At 38.8% G+C, this 17,872-nt stretch overlaps 1 protein-coding gene across 4 annotated transcripts; it reads left to right on the top strand.

Moving 5' to 3' along the window:
- Positions 1 to 1,043: 1,043 nt before the first annotated feature.
- On the top strand, positions 1,044 to 17,702 carry LOC103722610 (uncharacterized). Of its 4 annotated transcripts, none has more exons than XM_026810582.4 (10): positions 1,044 to 1,283; positions 1,372 to 1,579; positions 1,695 to 2,240; positions 2,408 to 8,155; positions 10,928 to 11,828; positions 11,976 to 12,661; positions 13,105 to 13,237; positions 13,353 to 13,434; positions 13,526 to 13,639; positions 16,964 to 17,702. In XM_026810582.4, the coding sequence occupies exons 2-9, from the start codon at positions 1,529 to 1,531 to the stop codon at positions 13,623 to 13,625; spliced, it is 8,247 nt and encodes a 2,748-aa protein (XP_026666383.4). In that variant the 5' UTR covers positions 1,044 to 1,283; positions 1,372 to 1,528; the 3' UTR covers positions 13,626 to 13,639; positions 16,964 to 17,702. The 4 variants fall into 4 exon arrangements, with proteins under 4 accessions (XP_026666383.4, XP_008811441.4, XP_008811442.4 ...); XM_008813219.6 differs by lacking the exon at positions 16,964 to 17,702 and adding an exon at positions 16,293 to 16,689; XM_008813220.6 differs by lacking the exon at positions 16,964 to 17,702 and adding an exon at positions 16,293 to 16,689 and having other exon boundaries at positions 1,057 to 1,283; positions 1,455 to 1,579.
- Positions 17,703 to 17,872: the final 170 nt, after the last annotated feature.

The raw sequence follows: 17,872 nt of genomic DNA, 5'->3' as shown, positions 1-17,872 counted from the left end.
GAGATGAATGATGGACTTTGGAGTGCTTTGAGAGCTGTGCTATGAGTGATCTAATGGTGGTCCCGTGCAAATGAGTGTTCATTATTTTTTTGTGTGAAAGATACAACCCGATTTTAGCGTGCAATTTGGGCAAGAGGTGCCAGTGTGCCACCCTTACCCTTGCACATAGCATATTGCCACTTGAAGTGATCCAGAGGATAGCATTTATTTGGGATGTAATTAAAGGTTCGTAACTCTACATTTTTATAATTATTTGGGATGTAATTAAAGGTTCATAACTCTCTATTTTTATAATTATTTAGGACGTCATTAAAGGTTCGTAACTCTACATTTTTTTAATAAATTTCTGTGCTTGCTTCATATTATCCATTTTTGGCCAAGGGTTAAAACAATAATCAGAACCAAAAGGAAAAAGTAACCAACTTCCTAATTTTTCAGAAGAGAGAGAGAATCCATCACTCGGATCCAAAATCTTTTGTCATTAGCTAAAAAATTGTGCCTAGTGGGACAGGACAGGCCTAGTTCACCCAAGCCTTTTGATTTTTATAAAAAAAAATCATATTTTTTTGCAAAATTAATTAGAATCTGCAAATATTTAGATTATAAATAATATCCTTAACATATTATTTTTTATTTTTTCATAATTCTACAATGTTACCATGGCATCGTTATGAAAAGCAACAGATTTGCAAAACTCTGTTTGTTTGTCAAGAAAATAAGGAAAAAAAAAGAGTTAGCAATCTTTGATGTTTGGTGAAATAAAAATATCTTAGATAATGTGCATGATTATGAGAAGCATCCCAAAGTAATCTTGATCGGAAAATCTATTGTTATCCAAAACTTTTCAAAATATTTTATAACTGGAAACTTGAGAATACGATTTGTTATCATCCTTCGGCCTATTCCTTGTAAAGAAGGAAAAAAGATTTAAGCAAAAAAAAAAGGGAAGGAAAAAAGATAAGAGAAATAGCGTTCCATACCAACGGCACCATGAACATGGCCCATTGTAACGTCGTATTTAGGCCAATAAAAAGCTCGTCGTCGGATCGGCTCTCAATTCAAAAATATTTTAATCCTGAAAAATAAGATAAAATCCCTCTCATTCTCTCTCAAAGGGGAAGCAACCGACGCCGCGACGCGACCCGCCGAATTGCGTGTCACGAAGACGAGAGGAGAAGAAAGAAGAAATATGGAAGATTAAAAACAAAGCGAAAAAAAAGAAATCTTAATTTGTTCCGCTCTCCCCCGCTTCTCTCAATCTTTCGATTTGTATTTGAGTCCAGGTACGTTCGATTGTCTCTTCTCCTGATCTCCGATTTTTAACATTTTTCTCCTTGAGAAATTAGGGTTTCGTGTTTTCCTTTCTCGAAGTTCTTCGATCGATCTAGTGTTTTGCCTATCCGCCTTTGAGGAATTCTTCTCGTATTATTGTTGCCGCCGCGTTGCTGGAGAAGAAGTGGGCGATTGATGCCGCTGGAGCTCCGTTGATCTCCCGATCGCAGTCTGGATCCGGGCCATCGCCGATCCGATGGACAGGAACAAGAACCGGACCGATCTCCTCGCCGCCGGCCGCAAAAAGGTTTTCCCCTTCTCTTTTATCTATTATGCAAAAAGACCAAGAACACGGATCACTGTTTGAGATCTCATAGCTGATTAAAAAAAACCAATCTTTTTGTTTTTTTTTGGGATATCAGCTCCAGCAATTTCGGCAAAAGAAGGACCACAAGGGCGTGGGTAGCCATGTGAAATCCTCGAACAAGGTGAGCGAGCCTGGGAAGGATGCCGATACCGATGATCCGGCAAAGGTTCCTGAGCCCGACTTGGAGCATACTAAAGTTGTTGTTGCGCATGAACCAGTGGAGGTGTCGGAGCCGTTGCCGATTTCAGGCGTTGAAGCTGATGAGGAGCCGGTAAAGGTGCCCGAGCCTGATTCCTCTTCTTCGGCCATCGTTGCTGATGAGCCAACGATGGTGCCTGAGCCGGCGCCTACTCCAGCCGCGGCGAAGGTGCCTGAGCCCGAGCCTGAGCCTAGGCCTACTTCGGCTGTCGATGCTGTGGTGAGGACTGCTGATCCATTGGAGCCTTCAGTTGCGGTCCAAGAGGTGGGTTTGCCACCTGTGCCCTTTCTTGGAGAGAGCGATGCTGGACTTCAGGAAGATCAGAGAGATTCTGAAGAGGTTCCAGTTGACCTCCCCATTGATGATGGAGGTTCAAGATCTTCTATTATGGTACATGATCAGGTAAGGGACTTCAATTTGTGATTTAGATCTCTTATTCTCTCTCGTAGATTTTTTTTTTTTTTTTTTTTTGGGGGGGGGGGGGGGGGGTGGTTGGGGGTAGGGAAAAAATAGCTGCAGGTTTGATGTATAATTCTATTCTCATTTGTTGCTGGGTAGGGGCAATGCAGAAAGCTAGAAATTCGGGTTTGGAGAAATGTGATGGCGAGAACTCAGGCATTGGGATGTTGATGGTGGAGATCGGAAGCGACCAGGCTGGGGAAAGTGCTGTTGCTTTGGCTCTGGACACCGACAGGCTGGAGGAGGTTTCTGCTGCAACAGAACCCAGTTTGGGAGTTGAAGTGGTTCAAAAGAATGACAGTTTGTCCGCTCCAACTAAAGAAAGAATCGAGGGAGAAGATGGTCTGACGACATCTAGTGAGAGCTTGGAAATGAGATTCTTGGGGATAGAGAATGGAAAGGAGGATCATGATACAGAGAAAGGTGGGGTGAAGGAAGAAATCGTTGCCCTTGAAAGTCCACTACTTGGGAGGCCTCAAGATGCAAATGGGGTTTCCATTCCTGCTGAAACAATTCAAGATATGGGAACACAAATTTCTGATGACCATATGAAGATTTCTTGCGCAGAAGAAAATTTTGAAATGTTATCACAAGTTACTTCCACCAGGAGTAGGTCACTTCAAGAATATGTGGATTTGCTGTATCCATCGTATGTTGCTTCAGATACTAGAAGGGAAGAAAGTTCAGTATTAGCTGATGCCAGAGGAAAAGGAAGTACTGATGAGGAAAGAGGCACAAGTCGACCTTATATCGGAGAGGTTGTTGGTGCTGAGAGTGAATCAGTAGAGACACTTGCAGAAGGAGGGGCCGTTGCACCTGCGGGAAAGGTCGAGGTTGAGGGATTTAAAGAAGATGATCTTCTTTTCCTACCTATGTTGACAGATCCAGTTTCTTCAATGAGGATGTGGTATATGCTAAAAAGAGTTCTACAGGATGGTAGCTTTGCTGATGAATTGGATAGTATTAGAAGACATCTTTACTCAACAACTGTTGCAAGGGATTTTCTCCAGATGCAATTGGATGAACAGACTGAGTTGACTGCAGAGTTTTACCAGCAGTCTTCTGATGAAGTGTCCAAACTCTTGGGGTTAGTTAAAGAAGCTCAGGAAAGCAAGACAATGGCTAGCGAGGAGCTAGCTCGGTGTCGGTCTGAGCTCCAGACTATCACTGTTGCAAAGGAGGAACTTGAGATCAAGTTTACTTCCACAAGAGAGGAACTCGGGTGTCTTGATACCAGGGCCTCTGAGTTGCAGAACAAACTGGAACAAGCACAAAAAGAGTTAGCACTTGTTTCAGCGGAGTTAGGTAACTGCAGGGGTTTAGTGGAAGCTTTACAAAAGGAAAATATGAACTTAAATACAAGCATCAGTTCAGAAACAGATGCAAGGAAAAACCTCCAGGAGGAGAAAGAGCTCTTGTTTAGTGAGAATATGAGACTTGCTTCGGAGTTGTCAGAACAAAAAGAGATGTTCCTTGTTGAACTTGATAAGCAAAAGCAACTTGAGTGCAACGCCAGGGAAACAGGGGCATGCTTTGACCTACTTACTGAGGAAAACCTTTATCTGTCCTGCAGTTTGGATATATACAAAGCTAAGATAAAGGAGCTTGATGATGTGCATATTGAGTTGCCCTTTCAAGCCCAACAAGCTGGAGATCAAGAAAACAATTCTCATGTGGAATGCATAGCTACTGCTAATGCAGTTGAAGATTCATGGAGCAGTGTGAGGAATTCAGTAGGGCTTCAGAAGGTTGATGAGAAAGACTCCGGCAGTTCTGTTGTACTGGGAATTCTGATGGGGCAATTGGAAGAGGCCAAAAGTATCTTACAGAATCTTGAAAATTCGATTCAAGGGATGCATTCCCATTCTGTTTCCTTAAGTAGGTCAGGTGGCAGAGCCCCGGCACCTGGTGTATCGAAACTTATTCAAGCCTTTGAGTCGAAAGTGCATCATGCTGACAATGCATCGGATGAGGTGCCTTTGACTGAGGCAGGGCAATCAGATGATTTATATACATTAACAAGAGAACAGATGGGCCTCCTTAGAGATTCATTAAGGCAGATGGAATTGGATGTCAGAAAGGCTGAAGTACATGTAATGGGAGAACACAGGGAAATATCTCAAAAGTATGAGATGGAGTGTGAAGCCCAAAGGCACCAAAGTAGCATTCTTCAGACAAGGATTGATGGGCTTGTTAAAAAGCTTTCCAAATATATATGCAGAATAGATGATCTACAGAACCAGTTAAATAAAATTCAGCAAGGTGCTAGTGATGAGGAAGAGAGGCTTTTAAATGAAGTACAGTTGTTGCAGAAGGAAGTGAATGCCAGGGTGTCTGCCATGCAGCATGAAAGGGACTCTATTAGAGGTGTTTTTGAAGCACTTGAAAAGCTTTTCCCAACTGCCGGACTGCTAACCTCCGATCTTGCAAGCAATAAGAAAGAGAGGCTCTTAAGCGAGATACAGTTGTTGCAGAAGGATGCAACCGACAGGTATTCTATTAAAGGCATGATTTTTGAGGCACTTGAAAAACTTAACTCATCAACTGGACTGATTTTCCCGGATAACTCAGACATTGGCTCCTATGTCGTGGCTTCAGTTTGTGCCGCCATAAAACTAATCGAGAGCCTGCATGAGAGACTAAATGCTGCTCATCTAAACCATGAGACACTTCATACTTCCTACGTGGAATTAGATAAACAGTATAACAATGTTCGAGGAATAAATGAGTTGGCAATTGGGCTGATGCTTAAAATGTACAAAGGCCTACAGAAGTTGTGTACACATGTTGGTGAACATGAGATGGATGTTAATGCTGAGGAAGTGCTAGAACTTCTACCTAAAAGACACGAAGTGCTTATTGAGTATTTGCAACAGTTGCTGGATGAGCGGGTTCTCTTCATATCTGAAAATAAGGAGCTAGAATCAGGGTTATTGAGCAAAAATGAAGAAATTGAGGAGCTGAGCAAGAGGTGTAGTGCATTGGATAAGAAGCTGGATGACCTGTGTTATGCCAAAGATGGGCTTGAAACAATTTTGATGAGTAAAAATGAAGTTTTTGATGAAGTGAACAGAAGATGTCTTGCTATAGCCAAGAAGTTGGATGGCCATGAACTGAATAAGGATCCAAATACATTCCTTGGGCTGGCTGAACTTAACAAAGTTACTGGGAAGCCCGACAACATGGAGAATGACTTGAGCAAGTCTTTGTTACCGCGACTAGAGGCATTGGTTGCTTTCCATCTTCGGAAATATGAAGAGGCAATTGAGCAGATTAACTTGTCAAAGGAATACTTGCAGGAAGTTAACATTGTACCGGTTGTTTCATCTGACAACTGGTCCTTGCCTTTGGTTACATTGCTTAAGCAAGAGTTCATACCTAAGTTGTGGGAATTACAGGAAAAACTGGACTCCTTGAGTGCCTTAAATCTTCAACAGGAAACAGAAAATCAAATCCTCAAGGAGGGTCTACATATGATGGAAGGAGCTCTCGAAGCATCTCGTTCTGAGTTGTATTTGAAAGTTTCTGAACTCGAGCAGTCAGAGCAGAGACTTTCCTCCATCAGGGAGAAGCTCAGTATTGCTGTTGCAAAAGGCAAAGGTTTACTTGTGCAGCGAGAAGGTCTTAAGCGGTCTCTGATGGAGAAGTCAAGTGAGCTTGAAAAGTGCTCGCAGGAATTACAATCAAAAGAAGAATTGCTCAAGGAAGTCGAGGCAAAGCTGAAGTCTTATTCAGAGGCAGATCGTATTGAAGCTCTAGAATCTGAACTCTCATACATCCGCCATTCTGCTACTGCATTGAGAGACTCCTTTCTCATTAAAGACTCTGTTCTTCAGAGGATTGAAGAAGTTCTGGAAGATTTGGATTTGCCAGAGCATTTCCATTCTAAAGATATAGTAGAGAAAATCGAACTGCTGTCCAGAATGGTTGCTGGAAATCTTCCTTTTCCTATAACTGAATGGGATCAAAGGAGTTTTGTTGGGGGCTCACATTCTGATGCAGATGCCTGGAAAGATGATGCACAGGCAAGTTCAAATCCTGGATTGGATGAGTTAAAAAATAAATATGAGGAGCTTCAGAGAAAGTTTTATGATTTGGCTGAGCACAACGATATGCTGGAACAATCCCTAATGGAGAGGAATAGCCTTGTGCAGAAATGGGAAGAAGTTCTGGACAGAATTGATATGCCTCCGCAGTTCAGGACATTGGAGCCAGAAGATAGGATCGAATGGTTAGGGAATGCACTTTCTGAGGTCCAACAGGAAAGAGATGCATTGCAACTGAAGATTGAGAACCTTGAAGACTCTTCTGATATGCTTATAGTTGACTTGGAAGAGTCGCACAAAAAAATATCTGAACTCAATGCAGAGATTGTAGCTATTAAATCTGATAAAGATTTCTTTTCAGAGAGCCTGGAAAAGCTCAGGTTTGAATATCTTGGACTCTCGGAGAAAGCTGTTCATGATGAAATTGACAGAGAGAATTTGCGAAAAGATCTAGCTGACTTGCAGGAGAAATTGACTGGGAAAGTTGAGAATAGGGATTGGCATGATATTGAAATGGAGGTAAGGAAACTATTTGATTTGGTTAGCGATGCATTGCCAGATAGTGATAGGTCTGAGGCTCTCGCTGCTGGTACTGTTACTGAACGTTTGGAAGGATTGTTGAGGAGGCTTATAGATAAATATACAAACCTAGCTTCAAAGAAATCTGTTCATAAAGTTAGTGAGAAGGAATATGTTTTAGAGGAAGGGAATTTGTCTTCTGATAAAAACACATCAACAAATGTTCCGGATGACAAGGAGCAGGAATTGGTGAATCTGAGGTTAAAGCTTGAAGAGGCTTGCCGTAATCTAGTTTCAGTTAAGGAGGAGAGGGATGAAGCCATGGAAAAGTGCCATTCTTTGATGTTGGAGGTTGAGGAAATAAGTAAACAGCAGAACTCATTACAGGAGGAGAAGACTGTTGACATGGAGAAGTATCAATCTGTGTTGCTGGAATTAGAGGCGATAAGTAAACAGAGGGATGCTTTACAAGAACAACTAGCTCAGGATGAGCAAAAGTCTGCCTCTGTGAGAGAGAAGCTAAATGTTGCTGTTAGAAAAGGGAAGGCATTGGTACAACAAAGGGATAGCCTGAAACAGACTATTGAAGAGATGACTGTTTTGATGGATCACTTGAAGACTGAGCATAACCAGCAGGTAGAAGCCCTGGAATCTGAGAAATCATTATTAATGAAACAATTGGCAGAGACGGAGCAGAGTTTGCACGATAGTAGCCAGACCGTTAGTAAATTTTTAACTGCTTTGCATGGCATTGATGTTGGTTTTGAAATCAATGTAACCGATCCTGTGCAGAAGATTGAAGAAATCGGGAGACTCGGTCATGATTTGCACTCAGCAGTAGTTTCTTCAGAGAATGAAGCAAAGAAATCTAAACGAGCAGCTGAGCTTCTTCTAGCTGAGTTGAATGAAGTTCAGGAGAGAGCTGACATGCTCCAGGAGGAACTGGCAAATGCAAAAGCGACAGTCAGAGAGTGTTTTAGACAGAAAGACATTGCAGAGGCTGCAAGAATTGATGCTCTTAATCGCCTAGAACAATTTATTTTGGTTAACTCCGGGGAAAGAAAGAAACTAGTAGACAATTTGCTGGAGTTAAAGTCGGGCGTTGTCCAACTAAGGAATGTCTGCTTTGAATTTTCAAGTCTCCTTGCTAATGTTTTTACCAGAGATTTGAACCTCTTCTGCAATTTGGAGAGCTTTATGGAATCTATTGAGAAACAGATGAACTGTGCAAATTTTGTTGACCTACCTGCTCTTTCATCGAGCTGCCTGCTGTCAAGTAATCCAGTTAATGAGGTACTTTTAATGCCAGTTGTGTTTTCTATGCCAAATGCATACTTTACTAGATTTTAAGAGTTTCCCCTCATCTCTCTATGTCAGTCTATATTTCATGATCATTTGTAGCATTTATGTCGGTTTTAATTCAAGTTCGAGCCTACAGCAGGAAGCATGGTGTGGACATATCTATGAAGCTAAATTTTCTCTCTTGTGAAAGGAATCTCGATGTTCCCTCGTCAATTTACATCTAACACATAGCATGTTTGTCTCTACGGTCTATTTGGTAGCATAATCTCTGGTGCCTATCTCTCTTTTGTTGAATCAAGATGCTGGCTTGGTACTGCCTATATATCTCCTGACTAGCCACAGACAGCCAAATAGTTGCTTTGACCATGAATGTTCTAGCTTTAGGCTGAGAGTCTCATTGAGAAAGGGGTGGTAAGGTTTATTGGTGGAAGAGGTCATGGAGATGTTGGTGAAGTGCATAGGTGAGGAAAATCCTTGCAGCCAAAAAACCTCCCAAGTTAATGAGAGCAAACCCTAGGCATAATATATGGATCTTAGCAAGAAGGTCCACTATTTTAAATCAATTTTTATGGTGTTGTTTGGTGCCAAATTGATTGAAGTTTATTCTTTTTAGATGTTATACTTCTAATATCATTTTTATGCCATGAAGTACAATTCAACTGATAAATTTGCCGATATAATTTCTGGTTTTATTAGTAAAATATATTATATTTTAGCTCTATATGGGGCACCTTCATAGCCACTTAAGCATTTTCATGATTACCTATAACCATCTTTTCTCTACTACGACGAAATATATGGATATTTAGAAGTTGTTCCATGGTTGATAAACTTTCACCATGTAATCAGTCAAACATAGGTGACAACCATTCAAATTCAAATTTAAAACATTACATTATTCTTTCTATGCTTATTGTGCAGTACCTACAGACTATCACAATAGGCCAATAAGGTCATCTATGTCATCTGACTGTATGATCAGGATTTGATGAAGAGATCTGCATATCATCTCTATCATACAAAATTTTGGGGTGAAAATGTAATAGGGTTGGTTGGCATTAAGGTTTGAAGTACCACGGTTCTTGCCTCTCGGGCATATTGTTCACTTACCAACATTGTAAATGATTCCATGAACCCTGATATCCACTCGTCGTCTGTTGATATAGGGCAGTATGTCACGTGGTACCTACTGCACTATGGGGCAGTGTGGACTGTTACATACTGTGGTAAGGTTAGTTTTTTCAAACCTTGGTTAGCAATAGCGCTATTGATGTGGGGCAGTATGGCATGCAATACCTACCACAAAACAGGGCAGCCTGGATCATTGCATACTATGGCGAGGTTAGTTTTTCGAACCTTGGTTAGCAATACTGGGAATATATTAAAGTGAGTGGAACAAAGATTATGACCTTGCTTGATTAATGAGGCTAAGATTACCTTGCACTATTTGCACCTATTTCCCTGTTTTTGTGGGGATGATATCATTAAACAAATTCAACGTAAGGTTATTCGTTATAGTAATAAATAGTGTTCCACTTGAACAGTTATAACAAAATTAAATGTGCATGAAATATTAAGCAGAAGAGAGATTGTGGAAAAGAAAATGTTTACTAGCTAACAAGCATGGATGCTTGAATTTGCATGCCTTTTCATATTGGATATGTATTGGAAATCAATTTTCATCCAATACATCTAGGACATGTCTTTGATAATTATGCTAATTGTTCTGTCTTTCAAAAATTAAAAAAGCACTCTGGTTAGTTCTTGGATATGCTTGAGATACTTCCCCAATGCTTAAGGAAATGAGGGAAAGGGTGTTTTCTGTCTCTTTCTTTTTATGAATATAACCTTTTAATAATTAATGGTTAATTTTGGAGTTTGTGATGTTGATATTATGGTGTGGAGCATGAATCTGGGGTCTGTAGATTTGAATCTTAATTAGATGGATGAGTTTGGGGAAGTTGATGATATCGTACAAAGTATAGAGTATATGCTTTTTGCTAGCCTATTGTGATTTATGGATGCTTTTTGATATTAAACTCATACATGCATACGTACATATAGCCTAGGCATATCGTATCCTGCTTTTTAAATATTTACTGTATCGGCGTATTTATGTCATGTCATATGTATATCTTGTATTCGTGTCCATGCTTTGTGGGTAACTGGTATGGGATTTAGTTAGATGTCTTACACACACATGATGCATGTATACATATATTGCATAGTTGTTTATAAGCTTATACATTTGCTTGACTGAATGATTCAAGTGGTGCCCCAAAATGATATGCAACTTATAACAGTTTTAGTTTCAATTAATTCTTTTTATGATAGCAAGCAAGATGCATTATAAGCTTCGTGCTGATTATAGTTTTCTGCACCAGGACCTTGTTGTTGTTGGTATATTTATTTATAAACCTGCAGTATACTGATTTGTGATATTTGCATGAATTATGATCTTGTAGAACGCTAGAAAGATGCCTATAATCTCCTTTTCTTGTCATGCTCCTTTGTTCGCATTAATTGTTTAGTTGACTGGGACTCAAGTTGCCTTCATTCTCCACAATAAGTCCTTAGTGTATCATCTTTGTATTCTGCATGCACCAAACATCACTACTCTTATTCTACTGCTTCTGACAGAAACTTGCAATGGATTTCTTTTATAGAAGTGAGATCACTTTTTCTGAAACAATTTTGATTCTTGAAACTGGTTCCATCTTTTGTTCACCTTTTTTTAACCCAATCAATGGAATTCTTTTTCAGGAGGAGTCTTATGCCATTGATGCTCTTTCAGATCTTAAGATGGAAGAACAATTTGGTGACAGTTCAATAGCTGAACATCTTGCTATCACTGGTCATAGTGTGTTTGAATGTTTAAGGCAATGCGATGATTTGAAAAGACATATTCACAAACACTCGTTGTCAGTTGACCAACAAGCCACGCACCTGCAGCAAATCAAAGAAACTGTACAAAGAAAACTAGCTGCTCAGATGGAATGTTCAGAATCTCTGAAGAGAGATGTAACTGGACTTGAGCTGATGATTAAGGAAAAGGAGAATCAGATTTGCTCAATGTCTAGAAATCTGTCCCTGCTTTATGAAGCATGTAGCAGTTCCATTTCTGAGATTGGGAATAGAAAAGCCCAAATAGTTGAAAATAGCCTACCTTCTGAGGAGCAGGCCTTAGAAAAAACTGGTACAGTCTTGAAATTGCCAAGTTACATCAGTAAGCAAGAGCATGCTGATGGATATACATATTTTTTTACAGATGAGTGCATCAGATCAATGGCTGATAAGTTACTATCAATTGTCAAGGGAACAAGCATTATAAATGAGATGACAGAAGGCAACCAAAGGGAGCTGAAAGCCACCATACTAGATTTGCAGAGAGAACTACAGGAAAAGGATATCCAAATGAACAGAATCTGTGAAGAGCTTGTATCTCAAATAAGGGATGCTGAAGCTGCTAAAAAGAGATCCTCATCAGATCTTGATTCTGCGGAAACAAAAATTCATAATTTAGAGAAGCAGGTTGAAATGATGGAGGAGGATAAGAAATTATTAGAGCTAAGAGTACATGAGCTAGATGATTTGGAGGCTTCGTCAAATGAGCTACATGGGAAAATTAAATCTCTAACCGATGCATCAACTTCTAAAGATCAAGGTAACTTACTGGAACTATGTTTCATATATTTTCTTTTTCTTTTAAATTTCAAGAGTTTTAATGATGTAATGCATGTGTTTGAGGTGATACATGTGAAGCCTTTCTATCAATCTTAGAGTATTTTTTTCTCTCTCTCTTCCAATACAGAAATTGAAGCCCTCATGCAAGCGCTTGATGAAGAAGAGACACAGATGGAGGACCTGGAAAGCAGGAACAAGGAACTGGAGAATATAGTTCAAGAAAAGAACCTAGCATTGGAGAGTCTTGAAGCTTCTCAGGCGAAGGCTGTGGCAAAGCTTTCAACAACTGTCAGCAAGTTTGATGAGTTGCACAGCCTGTCAGAGAGCCTTCTTGAAGAGGTGGAAAATCTTCAGTTCCAATTGCAAGGGCAGGATTCAGAAATCTCATTCTTGCGTCAGGAGGTAACTAGGTGCACCAATGACCTTCTGGCCTCACAGGAGACTTACAAGAAGTACTCATCTGAAATATGTGAGTTGTTAAAATGGTTTGATATGATATTATCACGTTTTGGGTTACAGCACGTGGCTGTTGATGATCAGGAGTTCAGTCAAATCCGTATTTACACTGATGTCCTGGAAAAGAAAATTTTATCTGTTATGGCTGAATTAGATGATCTACGGGTAACAGTTAAAAGCAAAGATGCTTTGTTACAAATTGAAAGGGCTAGAGTGGAAGAGTTATCATGTAAATCTGAAGTTCTTGAGAATTCTTTGCGTGAGAAGGAAACACAGATAGAGGTTTTTCAAGAAGGTACCCATACTGGTCAGCTTCCTATCATGAACTCCCCACAGTCTCGGGAGATAGAACGAATGGTAAGTCTAGATGTATAACTTTGTACTTGCACTATCCAGCTCTTCTTTATCCATTATTTGAATGTTCTTCTCAGAAGTAGTGTTAAAAAAAATTTAGCCATATCTATTCAAAAGTTCTCCATTGAGTGTGACTTTATTAGCTGGACTTGTTGCAACATAGATTAGAGAACATTGGTGCCTTCAAAGAATTTGAGTGGTTTCCTCTTGAAATTATCATATTCTTGATCCTTGCACTGTTGTGCTATTTGAGATAAATTTTCAGTGACATTTTATTGATAAAGTAGTACTTTTTGTGTAGTAAAATCAGAGGGATTTTTTTTGGGTGGGGGGGGGGGGGTGGGGGGGATATCTTTTCTGTGTTGGCTTTCATGCTTCATTTATAATCTGTTTTTAGTTTTGATGATCATTTGACTTTTTTTGTTTTTAATTTTCTTTTGGCACAGAAAAACAAAGTAAGCTCAGGTGCAGTTGTTACGCATGTCCGCAGTGGGCGCAAGGTCAATAATGATCAAATAGCCATAGCTATAGATACAGAGAATGATGATAATGTATTAGCTGATGAGGACGATGATAAAGGTGACTTTGGTTCTTCTATCCTGTTTTTTTCACTTGTTTCAATGCTCAAATTATTTTTCCTTTTCGCGATAAATGTTATTAACATTAATTTTGTTTTGATTGTTCCCCACTTAAGCACATGGCTTCAAGTCACTTACTATGTCTCGCTTTGTTCCAAGAGCTACTCGACCTCTAGCAGACAGGATTGATGGGATATGGTGGGCATATTTTTTTAACAATTTCCTTCATTTTGAGATGATTTTCTTGAATATGTTACTGAACGGACAGTTTTCCTTGTTAATCTACCAGGGTGTCAGGGGAAAGACTGCTTATGAGACAACCTACCTTACGGCTTGGCTTTTTGATATATTGGGTTGCATTGCATGCATTACTGGCTAGTTTCATCTGAGAGCAACATCCTTGGTGAGTGATGGATACCTCATTCTTATTTTTGTTTACCTAAATATGATTTCTATTGAAAGGCTGCTTTAATCATTGTTATCAATGAAATTTCTTGTTTATTTTATGTATGTTGATATAATGACATATCTAGCCTTATGTTTATGCTGTGTTGTTACTTTGAAAAGCTGTTTCTCACATGCAACATTGCCTTGAATAAAATATTATTGGTGGCATATCTTTCAAATGTTTCCTTGCACTCAATAAATCCAGATTATTGGTGTTTAATTCTCTGATGATGTTAAATGGAAACTAAGGACATTAATAAGAAACGACATTCAGCTGTAAGGGGAATGTAGCATACTTTTGGATCCATTATACTGCCTGACAAACCTAAAGTAAAATCTGTAATTAAATGCATTGATGGAACCCCAGAATAACTTCCGGAATTGGGATAGATTCATTGGTCATACAATTTCTATGCTTTGGAATTATGAGAGATGGATGATGAAGAGGGTCTTGGCAAGAATAAGAAATCTGTGCTTGTTATGGGGTGTGATGAGTGAAGAGAAACAAGTGGTGAATAAGCAATTGATGGTGGTTTCTATGATCGTTGACAGATTGTTTACAACTAGTGCTAGAAATGTCTAGGAATGATTGTTGCTTTTGTCATCCATAGGTTTTTGTTGATATGAGGTTGAGTTAAAACTTGCTCGTGATGGCTAAAGAGGTGCCTCAATATCAGGATGGTATTTGGAGACAAGTATATCCGGTGTTTGCCAAAGTCAGATGCCAAAGTTAAATGGTTCTTAGAACGCTTTGTGTTCATATTATGAATGAATGAGAGTATTCAAATGGGAAGAGGATTGTGAAAAATGTTTGCCAAAGTCAATATTTTGGGTGAATGTCAATCTAAATCATGTGAAGCGGGAGCAAGTTTGACTGTGGGAATGGGAACACCAAAGCTCTTAAAAGTTTAGTTTGGAAGTGCTTAACAAGTAGGTGCAAAAGCGAGATTCAAAGAGATTCCAAAGTGTATCAAAAGTTCTGGCTGCCAATACATGATGGTTATTTTGATGAAACCGTATGGTTCAAATCAAATTCTCATCTTTTTGTGTGCCATACTGGTTAATAACAGATTATGAAGTTATGTGATTATTGTGTTATGAGTTATACTGTCAATTGTTCAATTAGAGTTAGGGTTGAAAATGGATCAGATACAGATTGGGTACTAGTATATCTATATTTTTTCAACGAATACAAATATGGATACAAATGCTAAATGGATACCAAAATTAATATCTATTTATATTCAAACAAATATAGATATGAATTGAATATTAAGTATATCTATATTTATTCTGAACAGATATGGAGACAAGTCGGATGTTAGTTATATCCATACTTTTTTGGATCAGAATATGGATATAAGTTGGATATCATTCGAATATAAATCAGATTTTTAGCAGAATTTAATAATGAAAAAGTAACATTAACTATATAATCATAAAAAATGAGAATAACAACCACCATCCATATTGCTCCACCGATAAATAAGAATTCAAGATATTGTTATTAAACATGCACGAGACTAACTTGGTCAAGGGTCTGCATCTTTGGTACGACTAGGTTTGTATTAACAATATTAAATATTAAAAAAATATTGAGAATAAAAAATATAGCATAAAAATATCAACAATTTTGTGCATAAAATATCACCATTCCTCTTTAATTGCAGCATAGATAAAACTTGCAAGAAAAGTTATATATAAATGCAAGAATACATAGAAATTATTAATGTTTTTAATATTTTTAACAATAAAGTTTTGAAAATATCATAAAGAATAAAATAAAGTATAATCATTTTTCATTTTTATCAATAAGAAAAGTATTAATCTTTTATACAAGATAATTAGAATATTAAATATCATAATATACATTAAATAACTATTTAGTGATGGGAATAAATATGAATAAATATAATAATTTGTCTATTATAAAGGTCGAAATGAATGTTATAGCTTGGTGATTGAGCGCGTCATCCAAGTGGAAGGTCATTGGTTCGAACTTTAGCTAAAAAGTGTCCTCCAATGCACGAGGCTCCATCTTTTGCGGGGTCTAATGAGGCTCCTCTTATGGTGGAAGAGGGGGAGATTTTCTAGAGTAATTGCAAAATCTAGTTTTGCTGAACTCTACTAGGATTCATATTATACTGGCTCTCACTTTATCCAGTTTTGGTGGAACGAATTGTTGAGAGATTTAATGCGAAAGATGGATAATGCATGATTTGCAGGTGAGCTGCATCAGTTTTAACTTTACAAAATTTTAATTCAACCCCTAGATGGCAAGATTTGAAATGACATTTGACTTGTCAAACATTTTGAAACTCCATTTTGAACCTTATGTAATTCATTTTCATCAACACTGCTTTAATAAACAATACATACTTCTCCCTTTGCAGCTCTGTTATTTTAGTAAATGTAGGCTATATTAAGTTTGTCGCTAGCTACGTATTAAGGTTGCATGTTTCTTAGTGTGGTTATGTGGATATTATTGATATCTTTTTAGAAGTAGTATGCTATTTTATTTGTTTGGCACCTCTACATGATGGAATAAAGATCTCCTACGTGTATTTCCCTGGTTGTGTTATATGGTGATTGCTTCTCATGGTTTGCAGTTCTCTTGGATACCACACATGGTGAGTCAATGGCCATTCCCTCCCAAGTTATCCAGCAAGGATGAATTCAGCTTACTGTATAGGTTCTTGATTCTTTCCTTACAATATCAGACAACACATATGGGCTACCATACCAATTATTTTGGCCATGTAGGCAGCTGTGATTTCATCACCAGTTTTTTTTTTTGGGAATTCTGAATCCCAGTTTGCCTTAGGTTGCATTCAATAAAGCAAACAATTTCCCATCTCACAAAAGAATGTGCCCTGGCTTCCCCTGTACATTATTATCATTTTTTTTGTTTTTCTACATAGATGAAGGCTTTCATCATCATCATCATCATATGTTACACAGGAAACAATAAAACAATAGTACGGCATTTGGCCAGTTTGGTGACCACTAGTTCATGTCTTCAAATGCTTTGATGTTGTCAAAAGAAAATCTTGTGATCAGTTTTAAAAGGAGGTTAAACTGATAGCGATCTAATGAAATGATGGGTCCCCTGTGGATGGTGGAAGTTTTTTTTTTTTTTTTGCAGTTATTAAATAAAGTGGCTACGGTCCCCCTTTCCATACTATATAATTAACTTATGATATAGGAAGCAGAATAATGTGAACTCTTAAGCGGTGGTCTGTTTCCTCTCCTTGCTGGTGGCTGAGCTTTTGGCCTGCAGGTCTTGGCCTGTACACCACCCTCCAGGTTTGGTCTGGCTCTTCTGCGAACCTCAGATGGTAGTCAAAAGCAGGTAAAGAAGGGAAAGTTGGCGCTTGAAGTTACAAAGGGCTTCACTGTCTCGCTTGCTCCAGATGGTTGGTGGAGAATAAAGAAGCTGACAACTACATCTGCTCTCCATCACCCAATTGTCTCTCTGTCAACCGCTAAAACTGGGCAGTGCTTTTGAGAATGCATCTGAAGGGTCCAAGGAGGTTTCCTCGTTCCCTCCTGATTATCTGCCAATTAATTAGTCTATACAAGGATGCCTTCTTTGAAAGCGAAGTTTGAGCAACCTGCTATTGCTTGGTTGCAAAGGTTAGGCAATCGAAATGATTGCGAGCTGTCAAATCAGTAAGCTACTTTCTATCTGATCCACCAGGTACGTTTTTAATCTCGCAGCCTGTCTACATTGGCCTACATAGTTAGCCCATGGTGGCTTTCAAAGTTCAAAGGTGCGTAAATAAATTCTTACTGAACCATGATCATTATATAATTGATCAAAAATGCTTTAGCAACTCAAAAATGTAACAAAAAAAATCACTCAGCCGTCGTGCTGTATTCTCGTTGCCCCCTTCGAAGTTGCATTGTGATTTGTACCACATTGTGAAGCAACGGGTATGCTGGAAGCCGGTTCAGTGACTCTCTTGGATGACTTTTTTCTTGAGCATTGACTGAGCTCATAATTCATGTTTTATTCATAGTGTGCATGCAGTTGTAGAATCTTATGATATTCAGTCTCTTTAAACCGGCCAATTTCGGGTAGCTAGTTGTGCTGGCAAAGCAGTAAAAAAACTGGCCACCGCCCACTGCCCACTGCCCACTGCCCACTGCCCAGGGAGGAACGGCTAATTAGCACTAGCTTAATCTC

The sequence above is a fragment of the Phoenix dactylifera genome, chromosome 11, assembly GCF_051530095.1.
Source record: "Phoenix dactylifera cultivar Ajwa chromosome 11, Ajwa_hap1_PhDact_Kaust_v1.1, whole genome shotgun sequence".
NCBI classification, from domain to species: Eukaryota; Viridiplantae; Streptophyta; class Magnoliopsida; order Arecales; family Arecaceae; genus Phoenix; species Phoenix dactylifera.
Note: the sequence above shows the minus strand (reverse complement) of the source record. Positions and strands in the feature narration are given on the sequence as shown.

Coding starts and splice junctions, on each gene's coding strand:
- LOC103722610 (XM_026810582.4), top strand. CDS start 1,529: ATGGACAGGAACAAGAACCGGACCGATCTCCTCGCCGCCGGCCGCAAA. Junction 11,829..11,975: donor ATCAACTTCTAAAGATCAAG/GTAACTTACTGG, acceptor CTTCCAATACAG/AAATTGAAGCCCTCATGCAA. Junction 12,662..13,104: donor CTCGGGAGATAGAACGAATG/GTAAGTCTAGAT, acceptor CTTTTGGCACAG/AAAAACAAAGTAAGCTCAGG.